General features: G+C 62.5%; 1 protein-coding gene across 1 annotated transcript; it reads left to right on the top strand.

Moving 5' to 3' along the window:
- Nucleotides 1-174: 174 nt before the first annotated feature.
- Nucleotides 175-20,831, top strand: LOC138735270 (liprin-alpha-3-like; the record flags this gene model as incomplete). The annotated part of the gene is given in 21 exon segments (XM_069883173.1): nucleotides 175-306; nucleotides 921-983; nucleotides 1,085-1,149; nucleotides 2,064-2,187; nucleotides 3,644-3,810; nucleotides 5,163-5,275; nucleotides 5,278-5,351; nucleotides 7,534-7,669; nucleotides 7,978-8,071; nucleotides 9,034-9,115; nucleotides 11,403-11,603; nucleotides 12,261-12,323; nucleotides 12,424-12,450; nucleotides 14,156-14,331; nucleotides 15,898-15,995; nucleotides 17,690-17,865; nucleotides 18,911-18,979; nucleotides 19,530-19,595; nucleotides 19,597-19,685; nucleotides 20,349-20,412; nucleotides 20,813-20,831. Coding segments are annotated over 21 exon segments (2,088 nt in total), but the record flags the coding sequence as incomplete, so codon positions are not given.

The raw sequence follows: 20,831 nt of genomic DNA, 5'->3' as shown, positions 1-20,831 counted from the left end.
GATCTGAGGAGGTTCCTTTGGATCTGGGGCTGTTATTGAGGGGTGCAAGGTGGATTTTGGGGTGCAAGGAGGGGGGTTACAATGCACTCAAGAGGGTTGTGCTCTTTTTCTGGGGTTCTCTGGGTCTTTCTGGGATGTTGGGGTCCCCCCCCTGGATTTCGGGGTCCCCCCCAGGCTCGGCAGAGGGAGAAGATGAACGACGAGCACAACAAGCGCCTCTCGGAGACCGTCGATCGCCTGCTCTGCGAGTCCAACGAGCGGCTCCAGCTGCACCTCAAGGAGAGGATGGGGGCCCTGGAGGAGAAGGTGGGGGGCTGAGGGGTCCCCAAAAATTTTGGGGGGTCCACAAGGGATTTGGGGCATCCTGAGGGGGTTTGAGGGGGCTGAGGGGGGTCCTGGAGGACTGGGAAGCCAGGGTGATGGGGTTTGGGGGGGGTTCTGAAGGGTTTTGGGGGGGTCCTGGAGGAGAAGGTGGGTGCTGAGGGGGTCCCCAATAAATATGGGGGGTCCCCAAGGCATTTAGAGGGGTCCTGAAGGGGTTTGTGGGGGGCTGAGGGGGTCCCCAATAAATATGGGGGGTCCCCAAGGGATTTAGAGGGGTCCTGAAGGGGTTTGGGGGGGGCTGAGGGGGTCCTGGAGGACTGGGGAGCCAGGGTTATGGGTTTGGGGGGGTCCTAAGGGGGTTTGGGGGGGTCTTGGAATAGAAGGTGGGGGGCCGGGGGGTCCCAAGAAATCTGGGGGGGGTCCCTAAGGGATTTGAGAGGAGCCTGAAGGGGTTTGGGGGGGGCTGCGGGGGGTCCTGAAAGGATGGGGGGGGGGGGTGGGAAAACCCCCTGAGTCCCCCCCTCTTTTTTTCCCCCCCCTTTTTTTTTTTTTGCCCCCCTCCTTCCCCCCCCCCCCTTTTTTCTTGCCCCCCCCAGAACTCTCTGAGCGAGGAAATCGCCAACATGAAGAAGCTGCAGGACGAGCTGCTGCTCAACAAGGTTTATTTTTTTGGGGGGGAAGGGGGGGGTCCCCAACATCCCCCCCCCCCAAAAAAAAAAAAACTAAGACACTCCCCACCCCCAAAAAAAAATGAATCCAGGAGCAGCTTTTGGCTGAGATGGAGCGGATGCAGCTGGAGCTCGATCAGCTCCGGGGGGGCTCCAGGTCCCTCCTACTCCCAGGGTACCCCCCCCCTAATTACCCCAGACACCCCCTAATTACCCCAGGACCCCCCAAATCCCCCAGACCCCCCCCCCAAATACCCAGGACCCCCCAAATTACCCCAGGACCCACCAAATACCCCAACACCCCCCCCTCAATTGCCTCGGGACCCCCCCAGCATCCCCACTGAGGTCCCCCCCAGGACACCCCTTTGGGGTGACCCCCCAAATACCCCCCCAAAAGACCCCAGACCCCCCCCTAATTACCCCAGGACCCCCCCAAATCCCCCAGACCCCCCCCCTCAATTGCCCCAGGGACCCCCCAGCATCCCCACTGGGGTTCGCCCTCCAGGATCCTCCCCTTTGGGACCCCCCCCCGAACCCCCCAAATACCCCAGACCCCCCCCAATTACCCAGAACACCCCAAATTCCACAGACACCCCCCCAAATACCCCAGGACCCCCCCAAAATTACCCCAGGACCCACCAAATACCCCAACAGCCCCCCCTCAATTGCCCCAGGACCCCCCCAGCATCCCCACTGAGGGTCCCCCCAGGACACCCCTTTGGGGTGACCCCCCAAATACCCCCCAAAAGACCCCAGACCCCCCCCCATTGCCCCAGGACACCCCTAAAATAAAATACCCCAACACCCCCCCCAGTTGTCCCAGGACCCCCCCCAGCATCCCCACTGGGGTCCCCCCCTTTGGGGTGATGCCCCCCTAAGTGCCCCATGATCCCCCTCCAGCCCCCCAAACCCATGGGGACCCCCCCAAACCCGTGCCCCCTCCCCACAATTACCCCAGTTCCCCCCCAGGCCTCCCAGTCCCCCCAGTCCCCCCCCAGTTCCCCCCCCTCAGCCCCTGATCCCTCTCTGGGGGGGCCTGGGGGGTCCCCCCCTTTCCCCCCTCCCCCCCAGGTCCCTGCCGGGCAGCGCCCTGGAGCTGCGGTACCCCCAGAGCCCCGGGGGGGGGGCCCCCCTCGACCCCCCCCGCAGGGTCCGCAAGGGGCGATGGGCCCCCCCCCCGGAGGAGGGAGCCAAGGTGGGGGGGGCTGGGGGTTTTGGGGGGGCTGGGGGGTCCGAGGGGTGGGGTTGGGGGGGTGGGGGGCATTTGGGGGGGTCCAAAGGGGGGGATTTGGGGTCTCGGGGGGGCATTTGGGGTTCTAAGGGGGGTGGCGGGGGCATTTGGGGGGTCCAAGGGGGGGGTTTGGGGGTCCAAAGAGGGGGGTTGGGGTCTCGGGGGGGCATTTGGGGGTCTGGGGGGTCTAAGGGGGGGATTTTAGGGGGTAGGGGGGCACTTGGGGGTTTTGGGGGGTCTGGGGGGGATTTTAGGGAGTGGGGGGCACTATGGGGGGTTTTGGGGGGTCCAAAGGGAGTGTTTGTGGGGATGGGGGGGCATTTGGGGGGGTCCTAGAGGAGGGTTGGGGGGTGGAGGGCATTTGGGGGGGGATGGAGGCGTGCAAGGGGGGGATTTGGGGGATTGGGGGGGGCATCATCTCCATCATCTCCATCATCTCCATCATTTCCATGTCCATCATCTCCATCATCTCCATCATCTCCATCATCTCCATCACCTCCATCTCCATCATCTCCGTCATCTCCATCATCTCCATCACCTCCATCTCCATCATCTCCATCATCTCCATCATCTCCACCTCCACCTCCATCTCCATCATCTCCTTCTCTATCATCTCCATCATCTCCATCTCCTCCACCTCCATCTCCACCTCCATCTCCATCATCTCCATCTCCACCATCTCCATCTCCATCTCCATAATCTCCATCATCTCCATCATCTCCATCATCTCCATCTCCTCCACCTCCATCTCCACCTCCATCTCCACCTCCATCTCCATCATCTCCACCTCCATCATCTCCATCATCTCCATCTCCGTCTCCGTCTCCATCTCTGTCTCCGTCTCCATCATCTCTATCATCTCCATCACCTCCATCTCCATCATCTCTATCTCCATCATCTCCACCTCCATCTCCATCACCTCCTTCTCTATCATCTCCATCTCCATCATCTCCACCTCCATCTCCATCATCTCCTTCTCTATCATCTCCATCTCCATCATCTCCATCTCCTCCACCTCCACCTCCACCTCCATCTCCACCTCCACCTCCATCTCCACCACCTCCATCTCCATCATCTCCATCATCTCCATCATCTCCATCTCCACCTCCATCTCCACCTCCACCTCCACCTCCATCTCCATCATCTCCATCTCCATCATCCCCATCTCCATCATCCCCATCTCCATCATCTCCATCATCATCTCCATCATCTCCATCATCTCCATCATCTCCACCTCCATCATCTCCATCTCCATCTCCACCTCCATCATCTCCATCATCTCCATCATCTCCACCTCCATCATCTCCACCTCCACCTCCACCTCCATCATCTCCATCATCTCCATCTCCATCTCCACCTCCATCTCCACCTCCATCTTCTCCATCTCCATCATCTCCACCTCCACCTCCATCCCCCCCAGGACTGGCTGGTCCCCGCGGTTTTTGGGGCGCCCGAGGGCTCTGACGAGGACGAGCGGGAGGATCCGGGGTCCCCGGGGCCCGAGGGGCAGCCGGACGGACAGACGGACGTGCAGACTCTCGCCTTCATGCTGCAGGAGCAGCTCGAGGCCATCAACAAGGAGATCAAGTCAGTGATGGAAACCGGGGCACCCCAAAACCTGGGGCACCCCAAAACCAGGGAGACCCCAAAACCAGGGAGACCCCAAAACCAGGGACCTCCAAAACCAGGGACCTCCACCTCAAGAACCTCAAGACCTAGGAGACCCCCAAAACCAGGGAGACCCCAAAACCAGGGACCTCCACCTCAAGAACCTCAAGACCTGGGAGACCCCCAAACCAGGGAGACCCCAAAACCAGGGACCTCCACCTCAAGAACCTCAAGACCTGGGACACCCCAAAAACCAGGGAGACCCCAAAACCAGGGATCTCCACCTCAAGAACCTCAAGACCTGGGAGACCCCCGAAACCAGGGACCTCCACCTAGGGAACCCCAAAACCAGAGACCCCCCAAAACCAGAGAACCCAAAAACCAGGGGCACCCCAAAACCAGGGAACCCCAAAACAATGGGACACCCACCTAAGGAGCCCCAAGACCTGGGATGCCCCAAAACCAGGGAACCCCAAAACAATGGGACGCCCCAAATTCAGAGACCCCCAAATCCAGGGGCACCAATGAAGGGAACCCCAAAACCTGGGACACCCCAAACCCAAGGATTCTTGAAACCCAGGGACCCCCAAAACCATGGGGCACCCCAAATTGCAGGAACACCCCCAGGGACACCCCAAAACCGGGGGCAACAGGGGGGGTGGGGCATTTTGGGGTTCCCTGATGCTCTGGGGGGGGGTCTGGGGGGCAAAGAGGGGGTCTGGGGGCAGTTTGGGGTGCACTGAGGCTCTGGGGGGGCAATGGGGGTCCCAGGTTCTATTTTGGGGTTCCCTGATGCTCGGGGGGGGTTCTGGGGGGCAATAGGGGGGTCCTAGGTTCTATTTTTGGGGTTCTCTGATGCTCTGGGGGGGAAGGGGGGGTCTGAGGGGGCAATGGGGGGGTGGGGGGTTCTGGGGGGGGGGGCAATGAGGGGTCCCAGGTTCTAATTTTGGGGTTCCCTGATGCTCGGGGGGGGCCCTGGGGGGGCAATAGGGGGGTGGGGGTAATTTGAGGTTCACTGAGGCTCTGGGGGGGGTTCTGGGGGGCAATAGGGGGGTCCTAGGTTCTATTTTTGGGGTTCTCTGATGCTCTGGGGGGAAGGGGGGGTCTGGGGGGGCAATGGGGGGGTGGGGGGTTCTGAGGGGGGCAATGAGGGGTCCCAGGTTCTAATTTTGGGGTTCCCTGAGGTTCTGGGTGGGGGTAATGGGGGTATGGGGGGGTAATAGGGGGGTGGGGGGTTCGGGGGGGGGCAATGGGGGTCCCAGGTTCTATTTTTGGGGTTCTCTGGTGCTCTGACTCCCCCTTTTTTTCCCACCCCCCCCCCCCCCAAAAAGGCTGATCCAGGAGGAGAAGGAGAACACGGAGCTGAGGGCCGAGGAGCTTCAGAGCCGGGTCGGGGGGGGGTTGGGGGGGACGGGACCCCCCCCCAAAGGGGCTTCCTGCCCCCCCCCCTCACCAGCCCCTCCCCCCCCAGCAGCGGGCGCTCCACCCCCCGCCCCACCCCCCCCAGCCCCGCCCGGGAGGTGAGACCCCCCCCCCCCAAATCCATAGGGAACCCCCCCTCCATTCCATAGGCCCCCTCCAATCCATAGAGATCCCCCCCAATCCATAGGGACCCTCCTCTAATCCATAGAGACCCCCCAATACATAGAGACCCCCCAATCCATAGAGACCCTCCCCAAATCCATAGAGACCCCCCCAATCCATAGAGACTCCCCCCATTCCATAGGGACAACCCCGAATCCATAGAGGCCCCCCCAATCCATAGGGACTCCCCCCAATCCATAGGGACCCCCCCAATCCATAGAGGCGCCCCTAAATCCATAGAGACCCCCCAATCCATAGAGACCCCCCCAAATCCATAGAGACCCCCCCAATCCATAGAGACTCCCCCAAATCCATAGAGACCCCCCCAATCCATAGGGACTCCCCCCAATCCATAGGGACCCCCCGAAATCCATAGAGACCCCCTATTCCATATGGCCCCCCCCAAATCCATAGGGATCCCCCAAATCCATAGAGACTCCCCCAATCCATAGGGACCCTCCTCTAATCCATAGGGACCCCCCCAAATCCATAGAGACCCCCCCAATCCATAGAGACTCCCCCCATTCCATAGGGACAACCCCAAATCCATAGAGAACCCCCCCAAATCCATAGGGATCCCCCCAATCCATAGGGGACCCCCCAATCCATAGGGACCCCCCCTCAAAAATTGGGGGGGAGGGGGTCCTGGCCTCCCCTAACCCCCCCTCTCTATTTTTTGGGGACACCCCCCCCCCCAGAACCAGCCCCCCAAGGAGGAGCCGCGGGCGGGGGGGGGCGAGGAGAAAGGTCCCAGTTTTGGGGACACCCCCCCCGCCAGCCCCCCCCAAAGAGCCCCCCGAGCCGAACCCCCCCGGATGGAAGAACCTCGCGGGGGGTGAGGAGGGGGATGTCAAACTTGGGGTGCGGGTAGGGTTTGGGGGGGGTCCTGGGGTCATTTTCGGGTCCTGGGGGGGGATTTGGGGTGTCCTGGTGTCATTTTGGGGTGCGGGGGAGGATTTAGGGGGGTCCTGGGGTAATTTGGGGTGCAGGGGGGATTTGGGGGGGCCCTGGGGTCATTTTGGGGTGAGAGGGGGGGCCCTGGGGTCCTTTTGGGGTGCGGGGTGGGGGTTTTGGGGGGTCCTGGGGTCATTTTGGGGTGCGGGGGGGGATTTGGGGGGGTCCTGGGATCATTTTGGGGTGTGGGGGAGGCATTTGGGGTCATATTGGGGTGCGGGGGGGATTTGGGGGGATCCTGGGGTCATTTTGGGGTGCGGGGGGGGATTTGGGGTGTCCTTGTGTCATTTTGGGGTCCTGGGGGGATTTGGGGGTTCCTGGGGTCATTTTGGGGTGTGGGGGAGGCGTTTGGGGTCATATTGGGGTGCGGGGGGGGGATTTGGGGGGTTCCTGGGGTCATTTTGGGGTGCGGGGGGTATTTGGGGGGATCCTGGGGTCATCTTGGGGTGCGGGGGGGATTTGGGGTCATTTTGGGGTCCTGAGGAGTGATCTGGGGGGTCCTGGGGTCATTTTGGGGTGCGGGGGGATTTGGGGGGGCCCTGGGGTCATTTTGGGGTGCGGGGGTGGATTTGGGGTGTCCTTGTGTCATTTTGGGGTCCTGGGGGGGGATTTGGGGGGGTCCTGGGGTCATTTTGGGGTGCAGGGGGGTATTTGGGGTCATTTTGGGGTCCTGGGGGATTTGGGGGGGCTCTGGGGTCATTTTGGGGTGCGGGGGGGGGATTTGGGGGGTTCCTGGGGTCATTTTGGGGTGCGGGGGGGTATTTGGGGTCATTTTGGGGTCCTGGGGGGGATTTGGGGGGGCTCTGGGGTCATTTTGGGGTGCGGGGGGAGGATTTGGGGGGGTCCTGGGGTCATTTTGGGGTGCGGGGGGTATTTGGGGGGATCCTGGGGTCATTTTGGGGTGCGGGGGGATTTGTGGGGGCCCTGGGGTCATTTTGGGGTGCGGGGGGTATTTGGGGGGGTCCTGGGGTCATTCTGGGGTCCTGGGGGGATTTTGGGGGGTCCTGGGTCATTTTGGGGTGCGTGGAGGGGGTTGGGGGGGTTCTTGAGGTCATTTTGGGGTGCGGGGGGGGGGATTTGGGGTCATTTTGGGGTGCGAGAGGTGGGTTGTTTTTTTTTGGGGGGGGGTCCCCATTTTCTTTGTGCCCCCCTCCCCCCCCACAGGGTGACCCCCGAGGGGGCCCCCCGGACCCCAAGACGCCCCCCAAGAAGAAAAGCATCAAATCCTCCATCGGGCGCCTCTTCGGGAAGAAGGAAAAGGGGCGTCTGGGGCCCCCCCCGCGGGACGCCCCCCCCCTCGGTGGGGACCCCCCCCTCAAATAACCCCCCATCACCCCAAAAAAAAGGGATGTGGGTGCCCCCCCCAAAAAAATGGGATGTGGGTGCCCCCCCTAAAAAAAAAGGGATCTGGGTGCCCCCCCCAAAAAAAATGGGATGTGGGTACCCCCCCTAAAAAAAAATGGGATCTAGGTCCCCCCCTTGTTCCCCCCCCCCAAAAAAGGGACCCAGGTGCCCCCCCTCCCAAAAAAAAGGGATCTAGGGGTCTCCCCCCCGTCTCTTTTATTTTTTGGGGGGGGTCCCTCACTTTGTGCCCCCCCCCCCCCTCAGCCGGGACCCCCCCCTCGGACGAGCTGCCCCCCCCCGAGGCGCTGGGGCTGGCGAAGCTCTCGGGGGGCGACAAGGATCGGAGGAGCAAGAGAAAGTGAGGAGGGGGGCAAGGAATTTTTTTGGGGGGGGGCAACAAGGTGGGGGGGGTATTTAGGGGTCTGGGGGGGCTTCTGGAGGGCAACAAGGGGGGGATTTAGGGATCTGGGGGGCTTTTAGGGGCTGGGGGGGCCACAAGGGGGGCATTTAGGGGTCTGGGGGGGCTTTTGGGATCTGGGGGGCAGGTTTAGGGGGGCATTTAGGGGTCCGGGGGGCTTTCAGGGTCTGGGGGGCAACAGGGGGGCATTTGGGGGTCTGGGGGGGCTTTGGGGGCAGGTTTGAGGGGGTTTTAGGGTCTGTGGGGGGCAACAAGGGGGCATTTAGGGGTCTGGGGGGGCTTTGGGGGCAGGTTTGGGGGGGTTTTAGGGTCTGGGGGCCACAAGGGGGGCATTTAGGGGTCTGGGGGGGCTTTTGGGGTCTGGGGGGCAGGTTTGGGGAGCATTTAGGGGTCTGGGGGGGCAACAAAGGGGGATTTAGGGGTCTGGGGGGGCTTTTAGGGTCTGGGGGGGCAACAAGGGGGGCATTTGGGGGTCTGGGGGGGCTTTGGGGGCAGGTTTGGGGGGCTTTGGGGGTCTGGGGCAACAAGGGGGGCATTTAGGGGTCTGGGGGGGCTTTTGGGATCTGGGGGGCAGGTTTGGGGGAGCATTTAGGGGTCTGGGGGGGCTTTCAGGGTCTGGGGGGGCAACAAGGGGGGCATTTAGGGGTCTGGGGGGGCTTTCAGGGTCTGGGGGGGCAACAAGGGGGGCATTTAGGGTCTGGGGGGGGTTGGGGTCTCACTCCCCCCCCCCGGCAGGAGGAGGCATCAATCAGGGATTGAGGATTGGGGGGGGGGGGTGTCTTTTAGGGGTGTTCCAGGGGGGGCGGGTTTGGGGTGGGGGGGGGTCGAGGGGGTCGAGGGCAGTTTGGGGGTTCGGGGGGGGGGTGTGTCTCAGTTTTGGGGGTGTGTCCCCCCCCCCCCAGGCACGAGCTGCTGGAGGAGGCGTGTAGACAGGGGTTACCCTTCGCTGCCTGGGACGGACCCACCGTGGTCTCCTGGCTGGAGGTTTGGGGGGGGGGGGGGGGGCAAATATTTTGGGGTGGGGGGCAAATGAGGGGGGGAAATGGTGGGGGAAAAGGGGGGGGCGAGGGGTTATGGGGGACCCCAATATCTTGGGGGGGGGGGAAAAGGTCTGGGGGGGCAATTTTTGGGGGGAGGGGGGCAATTTTTGGGGGGGGCAATTATTTTGTGGGGTAGGGATTGGGGGTGCAATTTTTTGGGGGTGGGGGGTCAATTTTTTAGGGGGTGGGGGCAATTTTTTTGAGGGGGTGTCAATTTTTTTAGGGATCCAGGGATTGGGGAGCAAATTTTTTGGGGGTGGGGGGCAATTTTTTGAGGGGGGCAATTATTTGGGGGGGGCAGGGATTGGGGGGGCAAGGGGGGGGTTCAAGCATTTTTGGGGGGCTTCAAGGGTCTGAGGGGGGGAGCGGGGGGTGACTATGGGGGGTTCGCAGGGTCCTAGTGCCCCCCCCTCACCCCCATAATGAGGGAGTCCTGGAGGGAAGCCCCAGGGTCCTAGTGCCCCCCCATACTGGCTTCCCATTATCCATACTGGGGGATTACTGGGATGGGGTCGCAGGATCCTAGTGCCCCCCACCCCCATCCTGAGTTCCCATTCTCCATATTAGAGAGTTACTGGGATGGGGTCGCAGGGTCCTAGTGCCCCCCCCTCATACTGAGGGGTCCCTGGAGGGAGGCCCCAGGGTCCTAGTGCCCCCCCCCCAAAACTGGGTTCCCATTCTCCATACTGGGGGGTTACTAGGATGGGTTCACAGGGTCCTAGTGCCCCCTCTCCATACTGGGATGGAGTCGCAGGGCCTAGTGCCCCCCCCTTCATACTTAGGGTCACCCAGGACGGAGGCCGCAGGGTCCTAGTGCCCCCCACCCCCATACTGGGTTCCCATTCTCCATACTGGGGGGTTACTGGGATGGGGTCACAGGGTCCTAGTGCCCCCTGTCCATACTGGGATGGGGTCTCAGGGCCCTAGTGCCCCCCCTTCATACTTAAGGGTCCCTGCAAGGAAGCCCCAGGGTCCTAGTGCCCCCCACCCCCATACTGGGTTCCCATTCTCCGTACTAGGGGGTTACTGGGATGGGGTCACAGGGTCCTAGTGCCCCCCCCCGTTCATACTGAGGGGTCCCTGTAGAGAGGCCCCAGGGTCCTAGTGCCCCCCCACCCTCATACTGGCTTCCCATTATCCATACTGGGATGGGGTCGCAGGGTCCTAGTGCCCCCCCCCCATACTTAGGGTCACCCAGGACAGAGGCCGCAGGGTCCTAGTGCCCCCCACCCCAAAACTGGGTTCCCATTCTCCATACTGGGGGGTTACTAGGATGGGTTCACAGGGTCCTAGTGCCCCCTCTCCATACTGGGATGGAGTCGCAGGGCCCTAGTGCCCCCCCCTTCATACTTAGGGTCACCCAGGACGGAGGCCGCAGGGTCCTAGTGCCCCCCACCCCCATACTGGGTTCCCATTCTCCATACTGGGGGGTTACTGGGATGGGGTCACAGGGTCCTAGTGCCCCCTGTCCATACTGGGATGGGGTCTCAGGGCCCTAGTGCCCCCCCTTCATACTTAAGGGTCCCTGCAAGGAAGCCCCAGGGTCCTAGTGCCCCCCACCCCCATACTGGGTTCCCATTCTCCGTACTAGGGGGTTACTGGGATGGGGTCACAGGGTCCTAGTGCCCCCCCCGTTCATACTGAGGGGTCCCTGTAGAGAGGCCCCAGGGTCCTAGTGCCCCCCACCCTCATACTGGCTTCCCATTATCCATAATGGGATGGGGTCGCAGGGTCCTAGTGCCCCCCCCCCATACTTAGGGTCACCCAGGACAGAGGCCGCAGGGTCCTAGTGCCCCCCACCCCAAAACTGGGTTCCCATTCTCCATACTGGGGGGTTACTAGGATGGGTTCACAGGGTCCTAGTGCCCCCTCTCCATACTGGGATGGAGTCGCAGGGCCCTAGTGCCCCCCCCTTCATACTTAGGGTCACCCAGGACGGAGGCCGCAGGGTCCTAGTGCCCCCCACCCCCATACTGGGTTCCCATTCTCCATACTGGGGGGTTACTGGGATGGGGTCACAGGGTCCTAGTGCCCCCTGTCCATACTGGGATGGGGTCTCAGGGCCCTAGTGCCCCCCCTTCATACTTAAGGGTCCCTGCAAGGAAGCCCCAGGGTCCTAGTGCCCCCCACCCCCATACTGGGTTCCCATTCTCCATACTGGGGGGTTACTGGGGTGGGGATCCCGGTGCCCCCCACCCACTCGTGTTTCCCCCCCCCCCCCCCAAATGAAGCTGTGGGTGGGGATGCCGGCGTGGTACGTCGCAGCCTGTCGTGCGAACGTGCGCAGCGGGGCCGTGATGGCCAACCTGTCGGACACCGAGATCCAGCGGGAGCTGGGAATCTCCAACCCCCTGCACCGGCTCAAGCTCCGTCTCGCCATCCAGGAGATGGTGTCGCTCACCAGCCCCTCGGCCCCCGCCTCCTCTCGCACGGTCAGCGCACCACGGGGCCTCGCACGAGGGGCCTCGCACCAGGGCCTCGCACGAGGGGGCGCGGTGGCTGGAGGGAGGGTCGAGCGAGGGCTCGCACGAGGGTTTGGGGGGAGGATACGAAGGGAGGGGCTCGCACGAGGGCTTGCACGAGGGTTTGCACATTGGGTCGCACGAGGAGCTCCCAGCAGGGCTCCTGTGAGGTTCTTGAGTGAGGGGGTTGCACGAGGGTTTGCACAAGGGATCGCACGAGGGGTTTGTGGGAGGGATCTGGCAGGAGGAGCTCGCACAAGGGTTTGCACGAGGGATTGCACAAGGAGCTCACACGAGGGTCGCACGAGGAGCTCGCAGCAGGGCTCCCGCGAGGGTCTTGAGCGAGGGGTTTGCACGAGGGGCTCGCACGAGGGGTTTGGGGGAGGGATCTGGCAGGAGGGGCTCGCACGAGGAGTTTGGGGGAGGGATCTGGCAGGAGGAGCTCACACGAGGGTTTGCACGAGGGTTTGCACGAGGATATAGGTGTGGGATCACATGAGGGTCACTCAAGGAGCTCTCAGCAGGGCTCCCGCGAGGGTCTTGAGCGAGGAGTTTTTGCACGAGGGCCTTGCACGAGGGCCTCGCACGAGGGCCTCGCCCTGACTCTCGTGCTACCCCCCCCCCCAGTCCACGGGCAACGTGTGGATGACGCACGAGGAGATGGAGTCGCTCACGGCCGCCACCAAACCGGTGAGCGGGGGCCCTCGTGCAACACACGAGGATTTCCGGGGGTGGGGAGGGAGGGAAGGGGGAGTTTGAGCCCCCCCTGATGCCCCTGACCCCCCCCCAGGAGAACAAGGAGATCAGCTGGGAGCAGGTAGGGGCCTCGCACGAGGGCTTTGCACGAGGATGGGGCTTTGCATGAAGATGAGGCCTCGCACGAGGATGAGGCCTTGCACGAGCATGATGCTTTGCACGAGGACGGGGCCTCGCACGGTTATGCAGCTTTGCACGAGGACAGGTCTTTGCACGAGGATGGGGCTTTGCACAAGGACACAGCTTTGCACGAGGATGGGGCTTTGCATGATGATTGGGCCTCGCACGAGGATGAGGTGTTGCACAAGGATGAGGCTTTGCATGAGGACAGGACCTTGCACGAGGACAGGACTTCGTACGAGGACAGGACTTTGCATGAGGACAGAGCTTTGCACAAGGACAGAGCTTCACACGAGGACTGAGCTTTGCACAAGGACGAGGCCTTCAACAGGGACAGAGCTTTGCACGAGGACAGGGCTTTGCACAAGGAGTGAGCTTGGCACGAGGACGAGGCCTTCAACAGGGTTGGGGCTTTGCACGAGGATGAGGCTCTGCACGAGGACAGGGCCTCACATGAGGACAGAGCCTTGCACGAGGACAGTGCTTTGCACAAGGATGATGCTTTGCATGAGGACGAGGGTTTGCACGAGGACAGGGCCTTGCACAAGGACACAGCTTTGCACGAGGATGAGGCTTTGCATAAGGATGAGGCCTCGCACGAGGACGCCGCCTTGCACGAGGACACAGCTTTTCACAAGGACGCGGCTTTGCATGATGATTGGGCCTCACACGAGGACAAGGCTTTGCACGAGGATGACGTTTTGCACGAGGATGAGGTGTTGTGCAAGGATGAGGCTTTGCACAAGGACGGGGCTCTGCACGAGGACAGAGCTTCACACGAGGACGATGCCTTGCACAAGGATGTGGCCTTGCACGAGGACAGGAGTTTGCACGAGGACAGGAGTTTGCACAAGGACAGGAGTTTGCACGAGGATGAGGCTTTGCACGAGGACGAGGCCTACAACAGGGGCAGGGCTTTGCACAAGGATGAGGCTTTGCACGAGGACGAGGCCTTGCACAAGGATGAGGTTTTGCACGAGGACGTAGCCTTGCACGAGGATGAGGCTTTGCACGAGGATGAGGCTTTGAACGAGGACGAGGCCTACAACAGGGGCAGGGCTTTGCACGAGGATGAGGCTTTGCACGAGGACGAGGCCTACAACAGGGACAGGGCTTTGCATGAGGATGAGGCTTTGCACAAGGATGTGGCTTTGCACGAGGATGAGGCTTTGCACGAGGATGAGGCTTTGCACGAGGACGAGGCCTACAACAGCGACAGGGCTTTGCACGAGGATGAGGCTTTGCACAAGGATGTGGCTTTGCACGAGGACGTGGCTTTGCACGAGGACGTGGCTTTGCACGAGGATGAGGCTTTGCACGAGGATGAGGCTTTGCACGAGGACGAGGCCTACAACAGGGACAGGGCTTTGCATGAGGATGAGGCTTTGCACGAGGATGAGGCTTTGCACGAGGATGAGGCTTTGCACGAGGACGAGGCCTACCACAGGGGCAGGGCTTTGCACGAGGACGATGCTTTGCACGGGGACAGAGCTTTGCACGAGCGCGCGGCTCTGCACGAGGCTGAGGGTTTGGCGCCATCCCGAGGCTTCGCACGAGGCCAGGGCCTCGCACGAGGAGGACGCAGCTTGGCAGGAGGGCCCCTCTAGGCTGCCAGGGGGTCCTCTCTGTGGTGTTTAACCCCTCAGCTGCTGGCGCTGGGGGCGCTGAACCACGAGTGGGTGGGGAACGAGTGGCTGCCCAGCCTGGGGCTCCCCCAGTACCGAAGCTTCTTCATGGAGTCGCTGGTCGACGCGCGGATGCTCGACCATCTCAGCAAGAAGGAGCTCAGGGGGCAGCTCAAGATGGTCGATTCCTTCCACAGGTCTGGGAGGCACTGGGAGAGCACTGGGAGGGACTGGGAGGGGACTGGAGGGGACTGGGAGGGGACTGGGAGGCACTGGGAGGGGACTGGGAGGCATTGGGAGAGCACTGGGATGGGTTTGGAGGGGAATGGAGGGGACTGGGAGGCACTGGGAGGGGAATGGAGGGGACTGGGAGGCACTGGGATGGGTTGGGAGGGGATTGAAGGGGAATTGAGAGGGCTGGGAGGCACTGGGAGGGGACCCCAGGGTGACCCCAGGCCCCCAAGTGATCCCCAAGTGACCCTCAAGTGCCCCCAGAACCCATAGAGTGACCCCAGGGTGACCCCAGCCCCCCTGGTGACCCCCAAGTGACCCCCAGGACCCATAGAATGACCCCCAAGTGACCCCCAAGTGCCCCCAGGACCCATAGAATGACCCCCAAGTGACCCCCAAGTGACCCCAGGACCCATAGAATGACCCCCAGGTGATCCCCAAGTGCCCCCAGGACCCATAGAGTGACGGCAGGGTGACCCCCAGGTGACCCAAGGACCCATAGAATGACCCCCAGGTGACCCCCAAGTGCCCCCAGGACCCATAGAATGACCCCAAGTGACCCCCAAGTGACCCCAGAACCCATAGAATGACCCCAGGTGACCCCCAAGTGCCCCCAGGACCCATAGAATGACCCCCAAGTGACCCCCAAGTGCCCCCAGGACCCATAGAATGACCCCCAAGTGACCCCAAGGGACCCCCAAGTGACCCATAGAATGACCCCCAAGTGACCCCAAGGGACCCCCAAGTGACCCCAGGACCCATAGAATGACCCCAGGGTGACCCCCAGCCCCCCTGGTGACCCCCAAGTGCCCCCAGGACCCATAGAATGACCCCCAGGTGACCCCCAAGTGCCCCCAGGACCCATACAATGACCCCCAGGTGACCCCCAAGTGCCCCCAGGACCCATAGAATGATCCCCAAGTGACCCCCAAGTGACCACCAGACTCATAGAGTGACCCCAGGGTGACCCCAGTCCCCCAGGTGACCCCCAAGTGCCCCCAGGACCCATACAATGACCCCCAGGTGACCCCCAAGTGCCCCCAGGACCCATAGAATGACCCCCAAGTGACCCCCAAGTGCCCCCAGGACCCATAGAATGACCCCCAAGTGACCCCCAAGTGACCACCAGACTCATAGAGTGACCCCAGGGTGACCCCAGTCCCCCAGGTGACCCCCAAGTGCCCCCAGGACCCATACAATGACCCCCAGGTGACCCCCAAGTGCCCCCAGGACCCATACAATGACCCCCAGGTGACCCCCAAGTGCCCCCAGGACCCATACAATGACCCCCAGGTGACCCCCAAGTGCCCCCAGGACCCATACAATGACCCCCAAGTGACCCCCAAGTGCCCCCCAGGACCCATAGAATGACCCCCAAGTGACCCCCAAGTGCCCCCCAGGACCCATAGAATGACCCCCAAGTGACCCCAGGACCCATAGAATGACCCCCAGGTGACCCCCAAGTGACCCCAGGACCCATAGAGTGACCGCAGGGTGACCCCCAGGTGACCCCGGCTGCCCCCGCCCCACAGGGTGAGCCTGCACTACGGGATCCTCTGCCTCAAACGCCTCAACTACGACCGCAAGGAGCTCGAGAGGCGCCGCGAGGAGAGTCTGGAGCAGAGCAGGGGTAGGGGGCACCTGGGGGGGCTAGGGGGCACCTGGGGGGGGGCTATGGGGCACCTGGGGGGGCTAGGGGGCACCTGGGGGGGGCTAGGGGGCAGCTGGGGGGGGGCTATGGGGCAGCTGGGGGGTCTATGGGGCAGCTGTGGGGGGGCTATGGGGCACCTGGGGGGGCTATGGGGCAGCTGGGGGGGCTAGGGGGCAGCTGGGGGGGCTATGGGGCAGCTGGGGTGGGCTATGGGGCCACTGTGGGGGGCTATGGGGCAGCTGTGGGTTCTATGGGCTCTAGGGGTCCCTATGGGTCCCTATGGGTCTCTACGGGTCTCTATGGGCTCTATGGGTCTCCACGGGTCTCTATGGGTCTCTATGCGTTTCTATGGGGCTCTATGGGCTCCTGTGGGTCTCTATGGGGCTCTATGGGTTCTATGGGTCTCTATGGGTCCCTGTGGGGCTCTATGGGTCCCTTTGGTTCTCTATGGGCTCTATGGGTCCCTATGCATTTCTATGGGTCTCTATGGGCTCTATGGGCCCCTGTGGGTCTCTACGGGTTCTATGGGTCTCTATGGGTCTCAGTGGGCTCTATGGGCTCTATGGGTCTCTCCGGGCTCTATGATCTCTATGGGCTCTATGGGTCTCCATGGCTCTCTATGGGCTCTGTGGGTCTCTATGGTCTCTATGGGTCTCTATGGGCTCTATGGGCTCTATGGGCTCTATGGGCTCTGTGGGTCTCTATGGGCTCTATGGGCTCTATGGGTCTCTATGGGTCTCTATGGGCTCTATGGGCTCTATGGGGCTCTATGGGTCTCTATGGGCTCTATGGGCTCTATGGGCTCTATGGGCTCTATGGGCTCTGTGGGTCTCTATGGGCTCTATGGGTCCCTTTGGTTCTCTGTGGGCTCTATGGGTCCCTATGTGTTTCTATGGGTCTCTATGGGCTCTATGGGCCCCTGTGGGTCTCTATGGGGTTCTATGGTCTCTATGGGCTCTATGGGGCTCTATGGGCTCTATGAGTCTCTATGGGCTCTATGGGTCCCTTTGGTTCTCTATAGGCTCTATGGGCCCCTGTGGGTCTCTATGGTCTCTCTGGGTCTCTGTGGTCTCTATGGGTCTCTATGGGTCTTTATGGGCTCTATGGGTCCCTATGCGTTTCTATGGGTCTCTATGGGCTCTCTGGGTCTCTATGGGTCTCTATGGGTCTTTATGGGCTCTATGGGTCCCTATGCGTTTCTATGGGTCTCTATGGGCTCTATGGGTCCCTGTGGGTCTCTGTGGGTCTCTTTGGGCTCTATGGGGTTTCTATGGATGCTATGGGCTCTATGAGTCCCTGTGGGTCTCTATGGGTCTCCATGGGTCTCTATGGTCTCTATGGGGTTTTTATGGGCTCCATGGGTCTCTATGGGCTCTATGGGTCCCTTTGCTTCTCTATAGGTCTCTATGGGCTCTATGGGTCTCTATGGGTCTCTATGGGTCTCTATGGGTCTCTATGGGCTCTATGGTGTTTCTATGGACTCTATGGGCTCTATGAGTCCCTGTGGGGGTCTATGGGGATCTATGGGCTCTATGGGTCTCTATGGTATCTATGCGTTTCTATGGGTCCCTGTGGGTCTCTATAGGCTCTATGGGTCTCTATGGGCTCTATGGGGTTTCTATGGGTCCCTGTGGGGCGCTGTGGGGCGCTATGGGGCAGCGTGTCCCCCCCAGACGTGGTGGTGTGGTCCAACGAGCGGGTGACGGCCTGGGTGCAGAGCGTGGGGCTCAAGGAGTTCGCCCGCAACCTGGGCGAGAGCGGCGTCCACGGGGCCCTCCTGGCGCTTGACGAAACCTTCGACTGGGCCGACCTCGCCCTCCTGCTCCAGATCCCCACCCAGAACACACAGGTGAGCACTGGGGGGGACTGGGAGGGACTGGGAGGGACTGGGAGGGGATTGGGTGGCACTGGGAGGCACTGGGAGGCGCTGGAAGGGGATTTGGAGGCACTGGGAGGGGATTGGAAGGCACTGGGAGGGACTGGGAGGCACTGGGAGGGGGATTGGGAGGCACTGGGAGGGACTGGGAGGGGATTGGGTGGCACTGGGAGGGACTGGGGGGAGATTGGGTGGCACTGGGAGGGACTGGGAGGGGATTGGGTGGCACTGGGAGGGACTGGGAGGCACTGGGAGGGACTGGGAGGGAGATTGGGTGGCACTGGGAGGGACTGGGAGGCACTAGAAGGGGATTTGGAGGCACTGGGAGGGGATTGGGAGGCACTGGGAGGGACTGGGAGGCACTGGGAGGGAGATTGGGAGGCACTGGGAGGGACTTGGAGGGGATTGGGTGGCACTGGGAGAGACTGGGAGGGGATTGGGAGGCACTGGGAGGAAGATTGGGAGGCACTGGGAGGCACTGGGAGGGGATTGGGAGGCACTGGGAGGGGATTGGGAGGCACTGGGAGGCACTGGGAGGGACTGGGAAGGACTGGGAGGGGATTGGGAGGCACTGGAAGGGACTGGGGACAACTGGGAGGGCACTGGGAGCTACTGGTAGGGAACTGGGGGCAACTGGGAGGGCACTGGGGGTAACTGGAGGGTGACTAAGGGCAACTGGAGGGGCACTGTGGGCAACTGGGTGGGAACTGGGAGCAACTGGGAGGGAACAGGGGGCAATGGGGAGGGAACTGGGGGCAATTGGGAGTCAAGAGGGGACTGGGAGGGAACTGAGGGGCAACTGGGAGGGCACTGGGAGCTACTGGGAGGGCACTGGGAGCTACTGGGAGGGAACTGGGGCTGGCACTGGGGGAAACTGGGAGTCAAGGGGGGACTGAGAGGGCCCTGGGGGCAACTGGGAGGGGACTGGGTGAAACTGGGAGGGGACTGGGGGCAACTGGTTTGTACTGGTTTGTACTGGTTTGTACTGGTTTGTACTGGTTTGTACTGGTTTCCACAGGCGCGGCAGCTGCTGGAGAAGGAGTTCAGCGCCCTCATCAGCTCCGGCACCGAGCGGCGCCTGGACGAGGTGGGACCCCCCGAGACCCCCCCGAGACCCCCCAATGTCCCCTCAATGTCCCCCCCGTGTGTCCCCCTCAACGTCCTCCCCCCCATGTCCCCCCCTCAATGTCTTCCCCCCTGTCCCCCCTCCCCATGGTTCCGCCCCCATATGATGCCCCCATGTCCCCTCAATGTCCCCCCACAATGTCCTCCCCCATGTCCCCTCCTCAATGTCTTCCCCCATGTCCCCCCTCCCCATGGTTCCACCCCCCATATGATCCCCCCATGTCCCTCCCCCTCTATGTCCCCCCCTCAATGTCCTCCCCCATGCCCCCCCATGTGCCCCCCTCAATGTCTTCCCCCACGCCCCCTCCCCATGGTTCCGCCCCCATATGATGCCCCCCATGTCCCCTCAATGTCCCCCCCCCAATGTCCTCCCCCATGTCCCCCCCCTCAATATCTTCCCCCATAACTCCCCTCCCTATGGTTCCGCCCCCCATACGATTCCCGCAATGTCCCCCCATGTCCCCCCATATCTCACCCCCCCATGATTTCCTCCCCCCCCCCCCCAAATCAAGGACGCCCCCCGGGCCTTCAGCCGCTCCCCGTCGTGGCGGAAGCTTTTCCGGGAGAAGGAGCTGAGGGGGGGGGGGCACCGACACGGCCGAGGTGCTGCCCCCCCCTTTTCGAGGGGGGCCCCCCCCCCTTGCCCCTGCGCAAGGTCCACACCGACGGTGAGGGGCTGGGGGGCACTTGGAGGGTCATAGAGGGCACTTGGGGGGCTGGGGGGGGGCAATTAGGGGGGCATTTAGGGGGTTATGGGGGGGCTGGGGGGCATTTGGGGGTCGTAGGGGGGCAATTGGGGGGCATTTAGGGGGTTATGGGGGGGCTGGGGGGCATTTGGGGGTCGTAGGGGGGCCATTGGGGGGCTGGAGGGGGCACTTGAGGGGCTGGGGGGCACTTAGAGGGGCAATTGGGGGGCATTTAGCTGGCTGGGGGGCACTTTGAGGTCATGGAGGGGCATTTGGGGGACTGGGGGGGCACTTAGAGGGGCATTTGGGGGTTTATGGGGGTCTAGGGGGGCACTTCGGGGACTGGGGGGGCACTTAGGGGGGCATTTGGGGGTTTATGGGGGGTCTAGGGGGGCACTTGGGTCATTAAGGGGCATTTGGGGGGGCTTGGGGGCACTTGGGGGGCTGGGGGGGGCACTTGATTGTAATTAGGGGGGTCATGGGGGGCATTTAGGGGGCTGGGGGGCACTTGAGGGTAATTAGGGGGGTCATGGGGGGGCATTTGAGGGGCTCTGGGGGCACTTAGGGGTCCGGGGGGTCCCATGGGGGGGGGGGTGTCTCGGGGGGGCCCTGACCCTGTGCCCCCCCCAATCTGCCCCCCTCCAGGGAATTCCTTGCCCCCCCCCCAAAGAGGGGATGGGGTCTCGGTGAGGACCTACTCGTGCTAGCGGTGAGGGGGGGGGTTAAAAATGGGGGGGGGGGGCAAAAATTGGGGGGCAGGAGAGTCTGGGGGGGGCAAAAAATGGGGTTGGGGGTCAAAAAATGGGGCTGGGGGGGTCAAATATGGGGATAGGGGGGTAAAAAATGGGGCTGAGGGGGGTAAAAATGGGCCTGGGGGGTAAAAAATGGGGCTGGGGGGGTCAAATATGGGGTTGGGGGAGTAAAAAATGGGGCTGGGGGTAAAAAATGGGGCTGGGGGGGTCAAATATGGGGCTGGGGGGGGTAAAAAATGGGGGCTGGGGGTAAAAACGGGGGGGCAGGAGAGTGAGGGGGCAGGGTTGGGGGGTAAAATGGGGTCACTATTTGCCCCCCCCCCCCCAAATTTTACACACACCCCCCCCCATTTTCAGGTGCCCTGAAGTGATGGAC

The sequence above is a fragment of the Phaenicophaeus curvirostris genome, unplaced genomic scaffold (assembly GCF_032191515.1).
Source record: "Phaenicophaeus curvirostris isolate KB17595 unplaced genomic scaffold, BPBGC_Pcur_1.0 scaffold_654, whole genome shotgun sequence".
NCBI lineage: Eukaryota > Metazoa > Chordata > Aves > Cuculiformes > Cuculidae > Phaenicophaeus > Phaenicophaeus curvirostris.
This window is presented reverse-complemented; position numbering and strand designations above follow the sequence as displayed.